Source organism: Papaver somniferum, chromosome 7 (assembly GCF_003573695.1).
Source record: "Papaver somniferum cultivar HN1 chromosome 7, ASM357369v1, whole genome shotgun sequence".
NCBI lineage: Eukaryota > Viridiplantae > Streptophyta > Magnoliopsida > Ranunculales > Papaveraceae > Papaver > Papaver somniferum.
Window position 1 is genome coordinate 266287353 of NC_039364.1, and position 19378 is coordinate 266306730.

Here is a 19378-nt window from a genome sequence, read left to right on the forward strand (position 1 = left end):
ATGGTAATCTATCAATGAAACCATGTCGGTTGAATATTCCGTAGTATATTCCTTGGTAGGTAAAAAAGTTAACTGCATACCGGCATAGTTGTTTGGTAGAGTACTATGCCGGATCAATATTCAAAATGGGGGATATCGCTCTACTGGCATGTGCCGGTAATGAGTCTGTCGGCATGGTATTCGTACCATTTCCATGCCGGCACCGAGGTTTTACAGTTGAAAAAATGGCGGGCTTAAAGAAAAAAATCGTTTTTTCAACCTCCTAGCATCTTTACCTGTGTATTGGGGATGCTTGCATGTTGTGCAAGTTTACTTTCTTGTGTAGCTCTCGTCAAAATCATCATTCAAGGGTGTTGGCTCAACAAAGAGTTGCAATTGAGAGTTGTTGTCGTTAGTTGAAGATTCAAGATATGCTCCTTGTTGTAGTTGAGCTAAAGATTCAGCAGCAACAATTCTCTCTTCACAATCATCCTCCATTTTCCCCAAACAAATTTCTCTCTCAAAATATTTTTCCCTCCTTCTACTCTCACCTCACTCACCCAAATTCAAATAAAACACACACTAATCATTTATCAAAAATCTTATGATTTTACTAATTATTATTGATCACTAATCCTGATTAGTGAGGGGTAGATTAGGTAATACGTAAAATACTTAGATAAGGGGTGATCCCGAATTGATATCTGGATCCAGTTTTTGTCCTTTTCTTATATCTCCCAATTTTTTTTTTGTATCCCCAATTTCGCGTGCTTTTTAAAGCGCAATAATTCACTTCGACGAATAGTTAGCCGAACAGTTATAACCTGTGATACTGTCATTCTGCATAAAATTACCTTGACAATTGGTATTCAGTTATTCTCTTCGAAGTTGGAACGAAAACAAAAATACGATTTTGGGCTCTTAATAGCAGCAGAATCAAGGGTCGACTCCAACCTCCTAAAATTTTCATAAAAAATTCTCTAATTTTTCTTATTTATAATATTTAGTCCCAAAAGCCCCTTCGTTTTTACTTTTTAGCTCTCCTTGAAAAAGAAATTCGGGCTCCGCCACTGGCTCTTAGGCATTTTCCGTCTTCAACCGGATTTTGGTCCTTAGCAAGATTCCGTGACCATAATGCAGATTTTGGGTCTCATAGTTTCCTCTTCTAAAAATCGACTCATATCTCCTCTACTGGATTTTCTATCTCTCTCTGAAGTCTAAAATCCATCCTCTGCAAATCTTTCTCAGCTCAAGAAGAAGGGAGGGAGGGTTTTAATGGAGTATTTCAACATTATCCCGTTGGAAATCACATTAGACATTTCAATTCGATTACCCAATGAATCAGAGAGTCTGGTTCATCATCCATTCTTCTCCAAGATCATCTTAATCATCATCGTCCTTGTGATTCTGGTAAGTTGGGTTTCATTGCTTTGACTTCTTTGAAGGGAGGAAAGAAAATTTTCAGTCTTTTGAATATAATTGAGAGAATGACGAGGTTTAATTTCAACCCTTTTTTTGGGAGGGTTACAACCTTACAGTGTTTCTTGGTTCATATATTATGTTTCCAGAAGTCGAGAGATTTGGAATAGATCATGGGGCTATTAACTTCAGATTAGGGAAAGAATTAAGGATTCAGTTGAAATCAAGGAGACAGAAAGCCATGATTAGCCTTTCAACCGGCTATTGGAGGATGAGACCCTGGATGCCTACTTATAAAGTATGAATTACCAATAGGTACCATTATAGTGTTCTTAGTTAGTGGCAGGTCCACCCATTAAAGCCCACTAATCAGAGGTCCATAATTAAGAGAAAACATGAAAATTGACCAAATTTTTTAAGCCCAGGTCATGTACACGTGCGGGACAAATTGTATGAAATTTCTAAATACCTAAACTACCCTTCCAATCCTACATATATTAAAGCAGTCTATTTCAAAGTTTCTAAAAAAAAATTCAGCCGATTATTCTTGGGAAAATTCTGCTCTCTTTCTTCTTCTGGATTTGGGACTAGGGTTTCTGAAGATTTCTTCTGCGATTTTTAACAGGTATGTTGCTTAATCTTTTCGTTTTCTTCTTTCTGCTACAGTTTAATGGAGATAGGTTGTGTTCTATTTTTTTTTTTATGATTCTTGTTCGTTTTTATTCAGTTATTTGGTTAGATTGTTAAGTTTTTAGTTTATTTTAGCTTTCGATTTGATTATCTTTCTGTTTTCTTTTCAAAATCAGTTTTGTTTTCACTTTCAGATCGTATTATCCAGCAGTACATATATGACATACTCATTGTTTCTGCTACAATTTTTGAATCATTATAAGATTTGAATTTTGGATCATGGAGATCGGTTGTGTTCTGTTTGTTTTTTATGAATCTTGTTCGTATTTATTCAGTTATTTGGTTAGATTGTTAAGTTTTTAGCTTATTTTAGTTCGATTTGATTATATTTCTGTTTTCTTTTCAAAATCAGGTTTGTTTTCACTTTCAGATCGTATTATCCAGCAGTACATATATGACATACTCATTATTTATGCTCTTGGATTCTGTTTCTTGCATATATCTTTCACTTTTTTTAGTTTGACCCATCAGTACGTATGTGAAATACCGTATTACGTGCTTCGATTCTGCTGTTTCTCCTAGATTCTTAATTATTCTTTGTCATGCAGTTGATTTTGTAGTTCATGAATCTGCAGTACATATATGGCATACTCATAGAAAATGCTCTTAGAATATGTTTCTTGCATAGATCTCTCACTTTTTTTAGTTTGACCCATTAGTACGTATGTGAAATACTGTATTTTAATACTGTTACATCTTTGTGACATTTGCAGAGTGTTCCAATCCGAATACCTACTGCTATGAATACATTTATTATAATCATCATCATTTTGCTGTCAAAGTGCCTGTGATTGCTGACTTTGCTGTGTTTTTGCTCCTTTTTTAGTCTTACCCTTCAGTACTTATGTGAAATACTGTAATATGTCTTTCGATTCTCTTATTTTTCATAGATCTGTCACCTGTTGTTGTCATACTGTTGATTTGTAGTTCATGAATCTTCAGTACATATATCGCATACTGATAGGAAGTGCTCCTTGTTATGTTTAAAGAGAAGTGAAGTGGATGCAGGCATACAGTGGAGCTGCAATAATGGGTGCTGCTGTACAACAACCCAATCTTTTTACTAAAGGTTCTTCAACTTTTTTTCCCAAGTTGGGTACTACTACTGCGGATAGATTACCTTCTCAAGTTAGGCAGACCCTGAAGTACGTTCAATAATTGATAGTGAGAAGAATCGTCAGTTTAACAGCTTGGAGCTCATTGCTTCAGATAATTTTACATCTCGCGCAGTGATGGAAGCTGTGGGTTCTTGTCTCACAAACAAGTATTCAGAAGGGATTTCTGGTAAAAGGTAAAGATGGTGCTTAATTTTGTATTTTTTCCCTGTATTTGTATTGAAATGTATTTGATCATTTCATTCTGCAATGTAGGTATTATGGTGGCAATGAGTACATTGATGAGCTAGAGACACTTTGTCAACAAAGGGCTTTGTTCATGTAACTGGCACAGGGTCTGGATCTTCCTCATGGAGGTCACTTGTCACATGGATTTATGACTCCTAAAAGACGGGTATCTGGGACTTCGATTTATTTTGAATCGATGCCCTACCGTCTTGATGAATCAACAGGTGCTGCTCTGCATTCTTATATTGTGTAATGACTATGTGGTCTATTGTTGTTCATTTATAATTCGTTGATAATTTGCATTCATTACCAAATTCACTTGCATGCCTTATTGATTATGATATGCTTGAGAAAACTGCCACCCTCTTTCGACCAAAACTCATCATTGTTGGTGCTAGTGCTTATCCTCGTGATTTCGATTATCCTCGAATGAGAAAGGTATACACATATATTTTGATTGTCAACAGTTGTTATTCTTAGTGATCAGAGAATCAGACTAGTTAACCCATTACGCACACCTAATTCGCTTTCCTGCTATGTTTCTTGAATATTGCAGATTCTGTTGGGGCTTTTCTCATGATGGATATGGCTCACATAAGTGGTCTCGTTACTGCATCTGTACTTTCCGACCCATTTGAATACTGTGATGTTGTAACAACCACCACTCACAAGGTACACCTAGTCACATTCGTGAAGTCTGCAATACTGCAACTACTGACACCAACACAAGCAGCATTTGTTTTTATTGGTTTAGTTTCAAGGGTCATGTTGTTTACTATGTCTTCTGTTTCAATTTGCAGTCATTACGAGGTCCCAGAGGTGGCATGATTTTCTTCAAGAAAGATCCTGTTCTTTGGGTTGATATGGAATCTGCGATTAACAATGCTGTTTTCCCAGGGTTACAGGTAACTAAAACTGTAGCGGTTATTTGTGATTTATCATTGGTTCAACATTATAACATTTTTTAGGTTTGTTACAGTTGTTTTTCGTGTATGAATTGACAGTACATATATGGCGTACTAATACAAAACTCTTCTAATTTTGTTTTATTTGAAGTTTTTCCAATTTTTTTGGTTCGATCCATGAGTATGTATGTATAATACTGATAGGAAGTGCTATTTGCTGTGTTTTTGCTCCTTTTTTAGTCTTACCCTTCAGTACTTATGTGAAATACTGTAATATGTCTTTCGATTCTCTTATTTTTCATAGATCTGTCACCTGTTGTTGTCATACTGTTGATTTGTAGTTCATGAATCTTCATTACATATATCGCATACTCATAGGAAGTGCTCCTTGTTATGTTTGATTCAGTACGTATATGAAATACTGAAATAGATGCTCTTTGTTACGTTTGATTCAGTACTGGAATTGGATATGGAGATGATCTGGAGCTGCAATTCAGAACTTATTGCAAGAAATGACAGATTTTGAATGATAGGAACAGGAGTTGTTGTTGGTTCAGATTTGCAAGCTTGTGAAATTGGTGGTGGTCTTGATGAAGTTACAAATTGGTTGTGACGTGTGTTTGAAAGAAGGTGTGCTGCAAATGGATTTGGAGGAACATAGAAGGTTGGGTTGCTACATTGTATGATCCTACAATGTATGTGATGTAATACGTTTTCTAATTTATTTATCATTGATTCTTACAGATTTGTACTCTACCTGGAAGCAGTGCAGCAAATATGTACTCGAATTTGTAAGCATTCAGATATATAATCGGATTTGTAAGCAGTACGACAGATATGTACTCAAATTTGTAAGCAGTGTAGCAAATATGTACTCGAATTTTTAAGCAGTGTACCAGATATGTACTCAAATTTGTAAGCAGTGTAGACACACACGTTTGGTAGTAATGGGCATTATGGACATTTCCATGTTTTAATTAATTTTGGACCTCCGGATAAAAAAAAGTTCCGGTTGGACCCTACTATAAATAACTATACGGGCCTAGTACCAAACAAGAAATTTTCCACTTATAAATTGGTAATTCTACAACTTTTTTTTTTTTTATCTCTTTATATCGTCTATCCAACTTTGGGCAAAATTTGAACTTGGTGATCTTGTCTCTATTGCGGTATTAGCGTAGAAATATGAGATACCTCAATTTTGAAGCATTCATAGGCCCATTATCCAACTTTAATTAACTTCCTATAGCACATTGGTCTGAGATTTTATGTTGGTCCTTTATGCTTTCCATTTCTTATTTCATCTGAACATTGACATACAGTTCTTTTCCATATCGTAAACAATTAGAACTTTTACACAATTGCATCAACTAAGGTTCACATAAACACCTCACTAGCTTGAGCATTTTTCTGAGAATTTTTTCTTTCCAGGATTTCCCACTAGATGGATCTTATTTCTTTTTAGTTTACTGTTACTGAATGGTTGCTTATCAGCTAGAAAATGAAGAGTATGATTTGACTTTTGTAATATGTTAGAAAAGTACAGTTAGGAGGATATGGTGTTCTTTATTTCATGGGAAAATGGGGAAAATGCCCCAATATGGGGTGCAATGTTGGAAATCTGCCCCAACGTCAAAAATAGTTGGAAAAATGTCCCATTCCAACTATGTCAATATTCTTATTTCATAGTTGGAAAAATGCCCAATATTCTTATTTCATCTGAACATTGTCACAGTTCATATGGTAAAAAATTAGAATTAGTACACAATTGAAACAACTGAGATTTCACATAAACATCTCACTAGCTTGAGTTTTTCCATGACCTAAAGATTTTAACACTTGAAATGTGGCACAAACAGTTCTAATTAGTCCTAATTAGTACTGTGGAATTGGGAAAAGGACGGCATAATGCTAGTAAACGTACATGAATGCACCTCAACGCCACTAATTGCTGTTCAACGAATTGGCACCTGTGATTTTAACGCCCTTCTCGGCAAGGTTATTTAACAGAGGTTTCCTCAAGAGGAAGGTTGAATTAGCGAATCTAGGACTGTCTGTGACCAGTAATTCGAGACATTAGTGCTATCTAGCTGGGAGCATGAGAGTGCATTAAGTAGCAGGGTGGTCCCATCCATGAGAACATACAGAATTTTACTTACTGTGGCACGGGGCGACAGCATGGGAGTACTTATTTTAGCTGTTAGAAATTTTTTTCAGAAGAACCTACAAGCAAAGTTCTTTGTGATAACACGTTTCCATTCTGTCATTATTATACCATTCATGACTGCAATTGTGGCAAAATTTGCACCAGGTGACCTTGTCTTTGTCGCGATATTAGCGTAGAAATATGAGATACCTCAATTTTGAAGCATTTATAGGCCTATCATCCTACTTTTATTAACTTCCTAAAGCATTTTGGTCAGAGATTTTATATTGGTCCTTTATGCTTTTCATTTCTTATTTCATCTGAACATTGACATACAGTTCTTTTCCATATCGTAAACAATTAGAACTTTTACACAATTGCATCAACTGAGATTCACATAAACACCTCACTAGCTTGAGCATTTTTCTGAGAATTTTTTCTTTTGAGGATTTCTCACTAGATGGATCTTATTTCTTTATTAGTTTACCGTTACTGAATTGTTGCTTATCAGCTAGAAAATGAACTTACAAGTAGAGTATGATTCGACTGTTGTAAAATGTTAGAAAAGTACAATTAGGAGGATATGGTGTTCTTGATTTCATTTGGTTTTCTTCATTCTTTATTATTGTTTGGAGAACCTAATCATATGTGTTTTTGGTGTTGTGATTAGGCCACTTCCATTTTGCCCACGGTCTACAAAGGTGAGCATTTCACGTTACTTCCATTTTTTTTATACCCTTAATGGATTGTAATATTGGCTGTCAAAATAGTGTCTTCACAACCTGCAGAAGAGGGGAAGCGATGAACATGTGTTAGAGCATCTACTAATTACACTGTGTCAGGTGTCTCAGGTCTAATATAGAGAGAGGGTGCAGTAAACCATAATGCTAGAGGAGAGCAGCATAGGTTTCGGTCATCTCCGTAGATTTACTAGGGCTTGTTCACTTCTGGACACAAAAAATAGAATTCGGCTTGCTCTCTGTGCAATTCCAATTAAAAAACCAGAAGAACAACGCTATTGTTTCCAGTTCTCCACATAAGTGTCCAATTTTTGGTACTTAATCGCAGTCAAGTATCAAACGAAGTTTGAATCAGTTTGACATTTTTATCTGAAGCCAAGAGATCTTCTGGGTGTCGTATATTTTTGCTCTTTAACCTTTTATGTTGACAGTTCGCTCCATCACTCACTTTCAGGAACGTGAACCCACTTACACAGGAAGAGTTCAAAAGAGTGATGCAGAATTTCTATCACCAGTGCTACAAAAAAATACATCGAAGAAGCATTGCAGAAGGTGGCTGCTGATAAAGCTGACCTGTGAGTTTTCTTTCCTTGTTAAATTCCAGTGTCTTGCTTAGCCAGTATGTGTAATCTGCTTAAACGGTTAACACTATTTCTGCTATTTATTCAGTGCACAACTTCAAACGGCTGCTGTCCTTTGTGAGGTTTTCAAGTCTCTGACGTTGTATTCTCTTCTCCAAGAATCGGCTAGATCACCACAATTACTGAATATGATACAAGCTGTTGTAGATAATAAGAAACTTCGACTGCATATCGATAAATAAGTGTAAAACTATGGAGATGGACTCCATGCTACTTAATAAAAAGAATGTATGCGTAAATAAGTAGGCATCTTGACCAATCTTTTCGGTAAAATAAAGTCTGTTTTTAAATTGGCATCAACTTATACTCGACTAATAATCAGGTTGTGCAGTAATATGCACCATGCCCCTCGAATCCATATTTACCCCGTGATCTAACTCAAAACCTCCACTGTAAGTATAAACCACAATTTGTCACTTGAGTGACTCAAAATGGGCATTAAGTGCCAAAATCTATGTCATTGCATCGTGACACTCATGACCTGTTTTTTCTTAACCGCGGCCCAGTATCTACACCTTGATCCAAAGTTTTCTTTAGACCTGCACTGCAAGGACTGAAAATTCCAGGGTTCCAACCTCACTTGCATAGGCCGCTTGGGTAGGATTGGTGGGATTTTCTTCCGGACAAATCACAAAAATGCGTATCCATTTCAAGGTCCTTATTAAATGCTCACAAAAAAGTGCACAGATAAAGATCTCAAAATAGGCTAATTGCTCATGGAGTGTATAACCAGGCACTAGTGCTCAACTCTAATGCTATAGATGAACTAACAAAATATACGTTAGTTATGTATTTTACAAAATCGAAGATACAGCATTTTCTGCACAAATTTTAATACAAGAATGTTAGTCACAAGTCATAACAGCTGTACTAACGAAAAGACAAGTAAAGAAATACCAAGTTTTTTTTATAAAAGATAGCATTAACACAGAGTTCAAAGGTAAATCAAAATAAATTCTCCACGAGATTGTATTCAACGATGAATAGTTCAAATGGAAACTGTATGGCCAAATATCAGCATTTCATCAGCAATGAATATGAAAGAAAATGGAAATATTATGATAGCATAAATAGCGAAGTAGATAGTCACAAGTATCAGATGACGCCAAAAATTACAAGTCGACAAGGTTAGCATGGAAGAGAAATGACATTACTTGGTTAAACAAGCACAGGTATAAAAGCCAAACCATAACGTACGACAATCTGGAGACCTTGGAGTCCACTGATGTTATCCACCAGATTCCCAATATCTGCTGGCAGGACAGCTTGGAATGGAACTCAGTTTAGAAACAAAAAACATAGATAAAGACAGATGTTCTTGTCATCTAATTTCTTAGTCTTCCCCTGGAAAAATTACCCCACACAGTTCGAGGACTCTAGGTCATACACGACTAATTCCTAACTAAACAAAAGTGGTTTCACGATATTTATTGGTTTAACATGTTGTTTATCAACAGTTTGTCCGGAAATTTTATCAGCAAAATAATATAGGGAGAGGCAATCATTTTGAGCTATTATTAGCATAATACATTATCTGACAGGGTATGCCAAGACAGAGCTACAAGCAAATGCAAACAATGTATAAGAAGTTTCAACAATTGACAAATTAACCAACTATTAGGTCTAGATGTTTTCCATAATGGAATCAGTTTGTGGTTCAGAGTACTCAGCCAAGACTAACCAGAGCAGGTCTAAGTTAGTTAAACGTAATGTAAGTTCGTAGTACTTGAGATGAACCGTCACAAAGGTTAAATAAAAGGACGCAGTAATTGCTCCCAGACAAATGAGTTAAAGATACACTTATTGAAGATGGTCATAAGAAAGCTCATTGAGAAGTCCACAGGTGTGTCCACCAGTTTCCTACATATGGTAGCACTACAGCTAAGTATAAAACTCATTCTTGATATTAAAGACAGAGAGCTAGAGAAAGTTGCTCTTGTCAGTCGATTATGCACCTCTCCATGATAGCATTGGTCAAGTAAAACTATAGCACGCACATGTAAGATAAATAATAATCAATGCATATGATGTTTCAACAATTGACAAATGAAACTGGTATTACAGAGTAGACATTAAAATGAAATGTGGTAGAAAAAGAAAAGGTGTGCATCAGACATATTTAACTAATACTGAATCCCGTCAATCAACAAAGTCAAACACAAGGAAATACTAAAAAAATTATGAGACAAGATAACATCAAACGCTATGTAAATACCTGCATAAAGTTGTAACGCTCTCTTCCAATCGATTCATTCTCCGCAATGGCAAAATAAGACAAAATGGGGTAATGACCTACGTAAGATGCATAACTATCACGCTGGATGTTCAGTGCCCATTCACTAATTAAGGAAAAACAAAACAAAAAAGGAACAGCCGTTAACAGGCGATAAGTAAGTCTTAAATAAAGAGCTATTAATACACTTTCGAAGAAGTTTGAAACTTACAATCTGTTCAAATCAGCATGGCCTGTTCCAACAAACTTGGCTTGAAGATGCTCAAGCTGGGAATTGATGTTGAATCTATCACTCGCCTGAACCAAACAAACAAGAAGACATTGATCATTATAAGACAGGCAGAGGATGTACAATCTCTGCAGTAATTAATGTACAATAACCACAACATCCAGTATAAAAACTAGAAACATACGAAGAAAACAAAATACCGATAGAATTCCAAGTATTCTTGTCTCGGATATTCTACACTTACATACTTAATACATCTGCATGCTTTTAACATTATACACTTTCAAGAATATTTTTTGCTTCACTTCAGAGCTTTAACACTCATATATCTATATAATCTACAAGCTTGCTGTGTTTAAGTAAGTCATAGCTTACGGAAGCAACCGAAAAATTTCGAAGGAAACAAGCTTTAAGGTCTATTATCTTGTCTTTGTTGGAATACCATGGATCGAGAAAGGGTGGAGAGGATTAAAACTAGTTTGACAGACAACCACAATACTACATTGATCACAAACTTAAACCATTAATAACACCACCCATATATAGGTGAAAATCACTTAACATAGACATACACATAATGAGACTCAATCACATGCACAAAGACAACTAATCAGTTACAACTCAAGCCTCTGAGTAACTCAATAGTGGTCGACCCATTCAGTAACAGAACATTTCTTGCTAACAACTAATTAGAAAGGGAAGCAACAAATAAATGTGAGAATACTACTAATGCAATAAAAATACCCATGTAACTGGTTTGAGTTTAAAATAAAATCCAACAGTCTTTTATTTTCTAAACTTTCTTCATCTTTTTCCAACTCTAAGCAAAGTTAGGTTTAAGACAAAACTCAAAACAAAGAAGAAACATTATAAGAAAAAAGAAAAAGATGATCGGTAGTATCATCAAGTAAACAATGATCTATTATTACAGTATGGATTGGAGCTTTACTTAAGAGTAAAATATCATACTTAATTCGAACAATACTATAATAGTCTAGCTAAAGAAGAATAGAATCGAAGCTCACCTGCATATTCGATTCTTAGAGAAAAATCAGATAACTGTTTCAATATTCTGCTACGACCTGCCATGAACAAATACCTAAAACTTATGAAACACAGCATAACATAGAGGAACTGGAAGAAAACCCCAAAAATAAGAAAAAAAAAAGTAAAGATGCTTCACAATGTACGTTCCCCCCCTAAAAAACAGAAGTAGTAAGGCCTGGAATCCCTAATCCAAATTCAAGAATTCAATCTTTCTTCCTTCTTCCTATCAGCACAAGTAACCTGCATCAAACAAAGACGTGCCAAGTATTAGTAACACAACAACCATTAAATCCATTATTAAATCATTTACAGAAATTGCAGTTGCAGTATACATTTTTAAGCAACTACAGAAACCAACAATAAAATCTTGAACAACAACAAGAGCCGTAGACCTAATTGTGCAACCATGTCAATAATTTCCTTAGCTATAAGAAACTAAGAAACTGATTGTCAACACTTCATGTTCACAACAACATGTATGGACAATGCGGTATATTGTTCTGCATATAGCTACCACTTTAATCTTCCAAGTACAACATTCTAAATAACCAAACCAAATTTACATATATCTAATTAGAACACTCTAGTCATTCTAATCAAACATTTCAACATAAGAACCCCATCATTGTAAAGCAAGTCGCAACATCACAATTACAAAATTAAAATCTCTACATTACCAGAATCTAAGTATAACATTTTATAAATGCTTAAATACAATACGAATATGATACCAAAAGTAAGATTTCAACATAAGAACCCCATCATTGTAAAGCAAGTCGCAACATCACAATTACAAAATTAAAATCTCTACATTACCAGAATCTAAGTATAACATTTTATAAATGCTTAAATACAATACGAATATGATACCAAAAGTAAGATTTCAACATAAGAACCCCATCATTGTAAAGCAAGTCGCAACATCACAATTACAAAATTAAAATCTCTACATTACCAGAATCTAAGTATAACATTTTATAAATGCTTAAATACAATACAAATATGATACCAAAAGTAAGATTCAATCAATGAGTTAACAAATTTACCCTAACCATTGTGGATTTCATGAGAACCAGTCATACTAAGAAAAGAAAACCTGTACAGGGTGGTCTATAGACAGAGATGATTACCCTGACCATTGTGGATTTCATGGAAAATTAACATAACTCAACTTAAACCTAAACCTTATTCATATCAGAATCTCCGTTGCCATATATTCCAAACAAAAATCCCAAAATTTTAAGATTCTCAGTTTTAAAATCCGATTTTTTTTGAAACCCTGTGTGTGAAACTTAGAAAAATCGAGATTAAAAGAACAATGGCATATTAATCCTTCCATTATTGATGCCCTAGTGTTTAATAAAACTAAAATTAAACAATGGAAAATTAACATAACTCAACTTAAACCTAAACCCTATTCATATCAGAGTCTCAATTGACCCCCCTCCCCAAAAAAAATCCTCTAGGTTTCATATTTGTGAAAATTAGAAATATTGTAGATTAAAAGAACATTGAAGAACGATTCATACCTAGATAAGTAATATTAATCACTAATTTCTCCGGCTACTCATTAATTCTGATGAAAACTTGCAACAAATTAATTCCCAGATAAACTCGAAAGGTGGTGCTGGTCTCTGGAACGGTGGTGGTGGTGGTGGTGGAGAATAAATAGAGGGTGAAGTGAAGGGGAAGAAGAACAAATTCGACTGAAGAGAAGTGATTGTGAATGAACGATTTTTCGGGACCATGTTTTTTTTTTTTTTTTGGTAAAAACATTAGAAGGAAATATAGGTCACTCCTTATCTAGATATTTATGTTAATACCTAAATTACCCTCCTGATTAATTTTGAGTTATGATTAGTTAGTGTAATGATTAGTGAGATGATTAAGTTAAAGATAATTAGTGAGATTAAAAAATCGGATGGTTTTTTTTTTAAAAAGAAGTAGAATTATTGAGAGAGTAAAGTTAGAGAAGATGAAGAAGGAAAACATGAAAAACGATGGATTTTACCAACCACAACCGGAGGAAGGGTATTTGGGTACCCAGGTAGGCTTCAAACTTAGATAATGTTGGTTGAACTGCTCCAAACTTTCAAATAAAATGAAATTTTTTATGTGGATTTGGGCCAGTTCGGTTACCATATGTCAAGAACATGTAACCGAACACACCTGAAAGTGTAGTTCGGTTATGTTTTCCAAACACGCAGGTTAACGAACTCGCTCGTTAATGGAGGTTTTGTTCGTACAGTGTAATGTTCGGTTACCTAGGATAAAATGGTAGGTAACCGAACTTTGAACTTAACAATTTATTTGGGTACATCTTGTGTGTTCGATTAGTTCGCAAACTTCAACGCAACCAAGTTTCCAACCGAACTGCAGGTTAAAAGTAACCTAGTGTTAGAAGTTTGGTTGGTTCGCAAACTTCAACATATTTTGCGAATCAAACGAACTAGGCTTATATATGCATATATGCAATTAGGCAAACGTTTGATTACTGCGAAATTTATTTCTTGGCGAATTAGGTAGAGTTCGGTTACGAAGTTTCAAAGGTAGAGTTCGTTTACAATGAAAACTTAATATTTTTGCGAACGAACCGAAATTGTGGACTTCTGATTATTTTCGTAAACTAAAGTTCGGTGATATCCTTATTTTGCGAAGGGAACCGAACTTATGGACTTGTGTTGTTCTAATACAAGGAGTTCGGTTAAACGTATTTTTTTGCGAATCAACCGAACTCTGAGTTCGGTTAAGAAAAAATTAATTCGTGATAACCGAACTTTTCTCTGAAAAAAAAACCCTTCATTAAACCTCTCTGCAATTTCCATTTTCAACTCATTTTATTGATTACTTCTCATTTATTCAACCAAAAACGAATGACAAGTAATGGGTTTGTGAGAATATCTTTGTTAATGTTTTAAATTAAGTTATTTATAGTGGTGGTGGTGGTTGGTGGTGGCGGTAATCGAAGGTGGTGTTGGTAATCGGTGGTTGGTGGTGGTGGTGGTGGTAATCGGCGGTGGTGGTGGTAATCGGTGGTTGGTGGTGGTTATATATAGGTGGTTATTGGGTTGGTTTTAAATTAAATTAGAATAAGGGTAGGTTAGTCATTTCAATGCTTTAGGACACCCCTTATAACTATAGGGAAGGTGGCCTAATAAAACCACGGTCCCTAAAAAATCGTTCTTGTGAATTGACTTCAGGACATAAATTTGTTAGGACGAACACTATGGTAGCGTGGTGGGCCGGTGTTCTAATTAGATTTTGGGTCCACGACTCCCAATTCCCAACTTATTAAGGAGGAAGTCATAGACATGTTTATATTTAAATTGGTTGTATAGAAGTAGAAAATGACGTTTAGTCCCAAAGTTTATGGGCTTTTGACGCTTTAGTCCATCCATTTGAAGCCCAGTACAATCTAGTCCAAAAAAGCCCCGCCTTATACAGTTTAGTCCAAACATGGACGAGTTAGTCCAAATTCACGAACGAGTCCCGATTTTGGGAGTTTTCCATATGCCATAATTACCCTTGAAGGATTCCTGATATATAAAGCGTGATTTTGAAATCAAAATTTTTGGTTCCGAAACTTGAATTCAAAACAGGATGCAGCTCAGAGATTAGTTTTGGGAGGCGATTTAACAGTTTCAGAGAGGATTTGATCGTTTCTTCATCATATTTCAACTCAGGTTACATTCGAAAGTGTTCTAGAGTCGAAAATTCTTAATCTCAGATTTGAAGAATCGACAGAGTGAGAGATAGATCGTTCCAGGTTTGAATTCGGAGGTGATTTAACAGATTCGTAGAGCTTAGATTGGATTTGATTGTTAATGGAGTAGAATTCAACCTCAGGTTAGTTTTCTTTTGGTTGTATTTCATATGTTACATCTAATTTTCTGATTTTTAGTTTTTCTGAGTTTATGAGTTAATGATATCAATTCGTATGATCTTGAGTTGATATTTTGCTATATACTAGCTTTTGATTCTCGTGATTATGATGATTTACTATTAATACTAGATCAATTCGATTTTTGTTTACTGTTGTTTGATGTTGAATTTTTAGTTTTATGATGCATGATATGAAATCGAACTGATAGTAGATCCTAGTCTTCTGATTTATTCAATTATGTGTTCCAGTATGATTCTGGAGCTTAATTGATGGAGTATTTTATCTAGGTTTACTGTTACTTGATGTTTTTGGCTTCGATTAAATGTGTACTTTCCTGTACACCGTTTACTTTTTAGGTTGTATGAAATTGTTGTTTGAAGCTTCGGATGTTTATTATCATTTGTTTTGTAATATGTAGGGGTATCAAACAAGCCTGAGAAGTTTATTAATGCTGTTTTGAAACATGGTGAGCATTCTGCTTGTTTTCGTGTTAATACTAAAATAACCGTAGAAGAATTGAAGCATTTTGCATGCAAGCACTGGAGGTCTTTGTCTCCTGGGAGTATATGTTTCAGCTATATGGACAATGGTCAAGTAGTTTTTGTGACAGGTGATATACAACTGCAAAGCTTAATTGGTTTCATGATTCTTATTGATAATGAAGATGTCTATTGGCATGTGGATAGGATTCAGAATCATACTTCTCGTTCTAAGTCTGGTTGTAGCAGTAGTTCTGGTTCTAGCAGTAATTATGGTTCTTCTTCTAAGTCTTCTTGTGTAACTGAAAGTCCTAAGATGGTAAGGGTGTTAGATCATGATGCAGACAAGGGGAAGCCTCTTATTATTGATGAATGGGTTTAGGATTGCTCTCGATAAGTACAAGATGGCTACAGGTCACAAGATTGTTATTCTTAAAAATGACACAACTCGTTTTACTGCAAAATGCGAAGAAGATGGTTGTGGTTGGAGGATTCACTTTGAGCCTGTGAATGGTGATACTTCTCGGTTCGTGCTAAAAGATTCTAATGCTCACAGGTTAGTGGTTTTCATTCTAGTCCACATTACTTTTCTTTAATTAGGCTTTTTGTTTTTATGTCCATAGTGGTGGACGTAGTTTTGCATCTTATATATGTACATTGTTTTAGGTGTACATTGTGGTACACTGTACTTGTTGTACTCTTAAATTACATGTTCTTGCTTGGTTTGTGTGTATGTTCATAGTGTTGGTTTTGAGATCTTATTAGGTGTAAATTGTGGTGCACATTACTTATTCCAGTTTTTTTTTTGTAGTTATGGTGTTGGTTTGAGGTTGAAGAGTCCTGCGGTGACAACCAAGTTAGTCAAGCATTTGATCGCTGACAATATACAGGATGATCCTAGCTTAAAACCCAAACAGATCATGTCACTTTTTAAGAAAACTTATGGGTCCAATATTAAGTATCACCATGCCCGTAGAGGGAAAGAAGTTGTATTTGAAGAACAGTATGGCGATGAAGAGAAGTCGTATAGCAATTTCACTTGGTATGTCAAAGCAATTGAAGAAACTAATCCCGATAGCTATGTGAAGTTTGAAGTTGAGGATGGAATCAATAGATTGTTATTCATTTGTTTCGGTGCTTGCAAGCATAGCTATAGGTATCTCAGGCCCATGATTTACTTGGACGCTCCTTCTTCACTGGTAGATACAGGGGTACTTTGATGACTGCAACATGTATCAATGGAAACAATGGTTTTTACCCATTTGCTTTTGCTATTGTTTCTTCTGAAAACAAAGATAATTGGTTTTGGTTTCTGGAGAATCTTCAACATGTTGTCGATGGTCGTCCGATTGTTTTCCTTAGTGATCGTGGAGAAGGACTTTTGCAGGGCATTCCAAAATATTTTCCTAATTCACATCACAGCTATTGATTTTACCACATCAAGTGCAATCTCCCTATTGGATCAGGTGATGCGAATTCGAAGCCCGTTATTGATTTGTTTTACAAAGCTTCCTACTCCTACACACCAGCGAATTTTGAAGAAGCTTTGCGTGGCATGCATGCAATTTGATCTGGACATGTTGCTAACTATATCAGGACTATTCCAAAGGAGAAATTTGCAAAATGCAGTTTTCCCTGTATGTAGATATAATGCTCACTCTTCAACTCTTGCCGAGTCCCTTAACAACTGGGTTCTTGAATTCAAAAAGTTGCCTGCTTTTGCTCTTCTCGATGCGATACGGTGAGTTTTATGTTTATTGTTTTATTTATGTAAGTCTGTCTACATTGTTGCATACATGGATTTGCTTAATCTGTAGATACTTGTACACATGTTTTATCTGTGATTCTGCAACTGTGTGTACATTGTTGTACACATGGATTTTCTTAATGTGTACATTGTTGTACACAAGTTTTATCTGTATTCCTTATGGATCATGTGTTTTTATTTAATGTTTTGTGTTTTTATTATGTTAGTTTGAAGGTTATGAAGAAGATGTATGAGAGAAGGATAGAAGGTCTAGATATTTCAACACTAGGCTCACTCCTGAATATGAGGCTTTACTAAAGGAAAACATCGATATTGGTCGTACTTGGACTGTTGTTCAGTCCATGGAAATATTCTATGAAGCCAGGTCTCCCCGGACTCATTCTGTAGATCTATTGCAGAAAACTTGTACATGTCACGGGTGGCGAGTTAATGGTTTTCCTTGTGCACATGCTTGTGCTTCCATTCAAGCTACGAGAGAAGACATCTATTAATTTGTTGAGCCATACTTCACCACTTGTATATATATTCGTCGTTGTATGATGAATCACCATGAAGTCCTTGATCTCAACTACACTTTTCTATCCTATTCCGAGACTTAGCTATGTAGGCTAGAAATCAAGACTTATAGTTTTGATCACTAACATTGACAAACATGCTTGAGATAGAAACGCATGCGAGGTTGACCGAGCTATGCTCTAACAACAACGACGACATCATCCTTCCTATTGAGGCTAGTAATATTGACATGAACTGTTTCATTCCTAATGTATCTTCCAAGTCGCGCTTTAATGAAAACATAACTGTGAAGATGTGCATGGATATATTACTCTAGTAGTGAGACATGATCACATGATCATAATATTAGGAAATTAGACTACGAAGTATTACGCTTACTATTTGAACTTCGAAGATATGACATCGACATAATCTTATGAATGTTGTTATGATTATGTGAATGGGTAAAGGTGAAGATTTCATCCTAGGAAACAATTTTTTACATTTGTTTAAAGGAAGTACATTCATGAAATTGTTTTATGAATCGAAAGGAAATCTCTAGGCTTATTGGTACGGCTATTCATTGCAAATATTTGGATTACCAATATGTGTGATATGGTAGAACCGATCGTAACTTTTTTATGTATCTTGGTATAACTAATCACAATTCCTGACTTATGATTTGGTATGACTAGTTTTGTTTAATTAGTGTAACCGATCCTAAGTAATCACCTGAGATGGTATGATCGATATTTGTAATTGGTGTGACTGATCCTAGTAACTGATGTGACTGATCACATAGATTCTTTTCCCCTTATTTTAGCGGAAAAACTGTTGAAACTTCGCGAAACCCTCACATGTAATCGATCCTTGTAACTGGTGTAACCGGTCCTAGTAATTAGTGTAACCGATCCTAGTGACTGGTGTGACCGATCACAAGCAATACCATGTGTATATGGTGTTAGAGCATTGCTCGGTCGAACTCGTATGCGTTGCTATATCAAGCATGTTTGTCAATGTTAGTGATCAAAACTATAATTCTTGATTTCTAATCTACTATACCTAAGGTCTCGGACTAGGATATAAAGTGTAGTTGAGCTCAAGAACTCCATGGAAATCATCATACAAGACGAAGGACTACTCAAGGAACTGGTGGATATTCATCGACTAAAAGGTATGTGGAGACTTGAACTTATCTATCACTCAAAAGTATATTTATCTCCTATCTTGAGACAAAACTCGTTTTGCTATATAGACTTAGATTATACACATTTGTTATTTCGAGCCGAGTTTATCTCGCCTATCTATTTCTCGAAATATGTGTTGGTAATCTTTCGCTTTAACAAAGTTCATCTTTACCTAGTGACGAAAGTCATGACAA

At 35.4% G+C, this 19378-nt stretch overlaps 2 protein-coding genes and 1 long non-coding RNA gene across 9 annotated transcripts; 2 read left to right on the top strand and 1 right to left on the bottom strand.

Annotated features, from left to right (window-relative positions):
* Positions 1-3594: 3594 nt before the first annotated feature.
* LOC113293873 lies at positions 3595-4289 on the top strand. The gene is made up of 3 exons (XR_003332635.1): positions 3595-3655; positions 3988-4103; positions 4232-4289. It is a non-coding gene; the product is annotated as an uncharacterized LOC113293873 (long non-coding RNA).
* Positions 4290-6936: 2647 nt separating this feature from the next.
* Positions 6937-13107, bottom strand: LOC113300353 (uncharacterized protein At4g14342-like). Of its 7 annotated transcripts, none has more exons than XM_026549579.1 (6): positions 12902-13107; positions 11509-11612; positions 11351-11407; positions 10308-10393; positions 10079-10202; positions 6937-7264 (listed from the first exon to the last, which is right to left on the bottom strand). In XM_026549579.1, the coding sequence occupies exons 3-6, from the start codon at positions 11354-11356 to the stop codon at positions 7244-7246; spliced, it is 237 nt and encodes a 78-aa protein (XP_026405364.1). In that variant the 5' UTR covers positions 11357-11407; positions 11509-11612; positions 12902-13107; the 3' UTR covers positions 6937-7243. The 7 variants fall into 7 exon arrangements, 6 of the variants coding, with proteins under 6 accessions (XP_026405364.1, XP_026405360.1, XP_026405363.1 ...); XM_026549575.1 differs by lacking the exon at positions 6937-7264 and adding an exon at positions 7446-8027 and having other exon boundaries at positions 11516-11612; XM_026549578.1 differs by lacking the exon at positions 6937-7264 and adding an exon at positions 7446-8001.
* A 3031-nt stretch (positions 13108-16138) lies between these two features.
* LOC113296545 lies at positions 16139-17799 on the top strand. The gene is made up of 5 exons (XM_026544847.1): positions 16139-16290; positions 16401-16464; positions 16625-16945; positions 17201-17475; positions 17709-17799. Exons 1-5 carry the CDS (start codon positions 16139-16141, stop codon positions 17797-17799), a joined length of 903 nt encoding a protein of 300 aa, XP_026400632.1.
* Positions 17800-19378: the final 1579 nt, after the last annotated feature.

Bases quoted from the DNA above. Each gene is read 5' to 3' on its own strand.
- LOC113300353 (XM_026549575.1), bottom strand. The intron at 10,203-10,307 runs GTAAGTTTCAAA...TTCCTTAATTAG, and splicing joins CATGCTGATTTGAACAGATT to TGAATGGGCACTGAACATCC. The intron at 8,028-10,078 runs GTATTTACATAG...ATCGATATGCAG, and splicing joins AGCGTTACAACTTTATGCAG to TCGAAGTTTCTTATTATCTA.
- LOC113296545 (XM_026544847.1), top strand. From the start codon at position 16,139: ATGGCTACAGGTCACAAGATTGTTATTCTTAAAAATGACACAACTCGT. The intron at 16,291-16,400 runs GTTAGTGGTTTT...ACATTGTTTTAG, and splicing joins AAAGATTCTAATGCTCACAG to GTGTACATTGTGGTACACTG. The intron at 16,946-17,200 runs GTACTTTGATGA...CTATTGGATCAG, and splicing joins CTTCACTGGTAGATACAGGG to GTGATGCGAATTCGAAGCCC.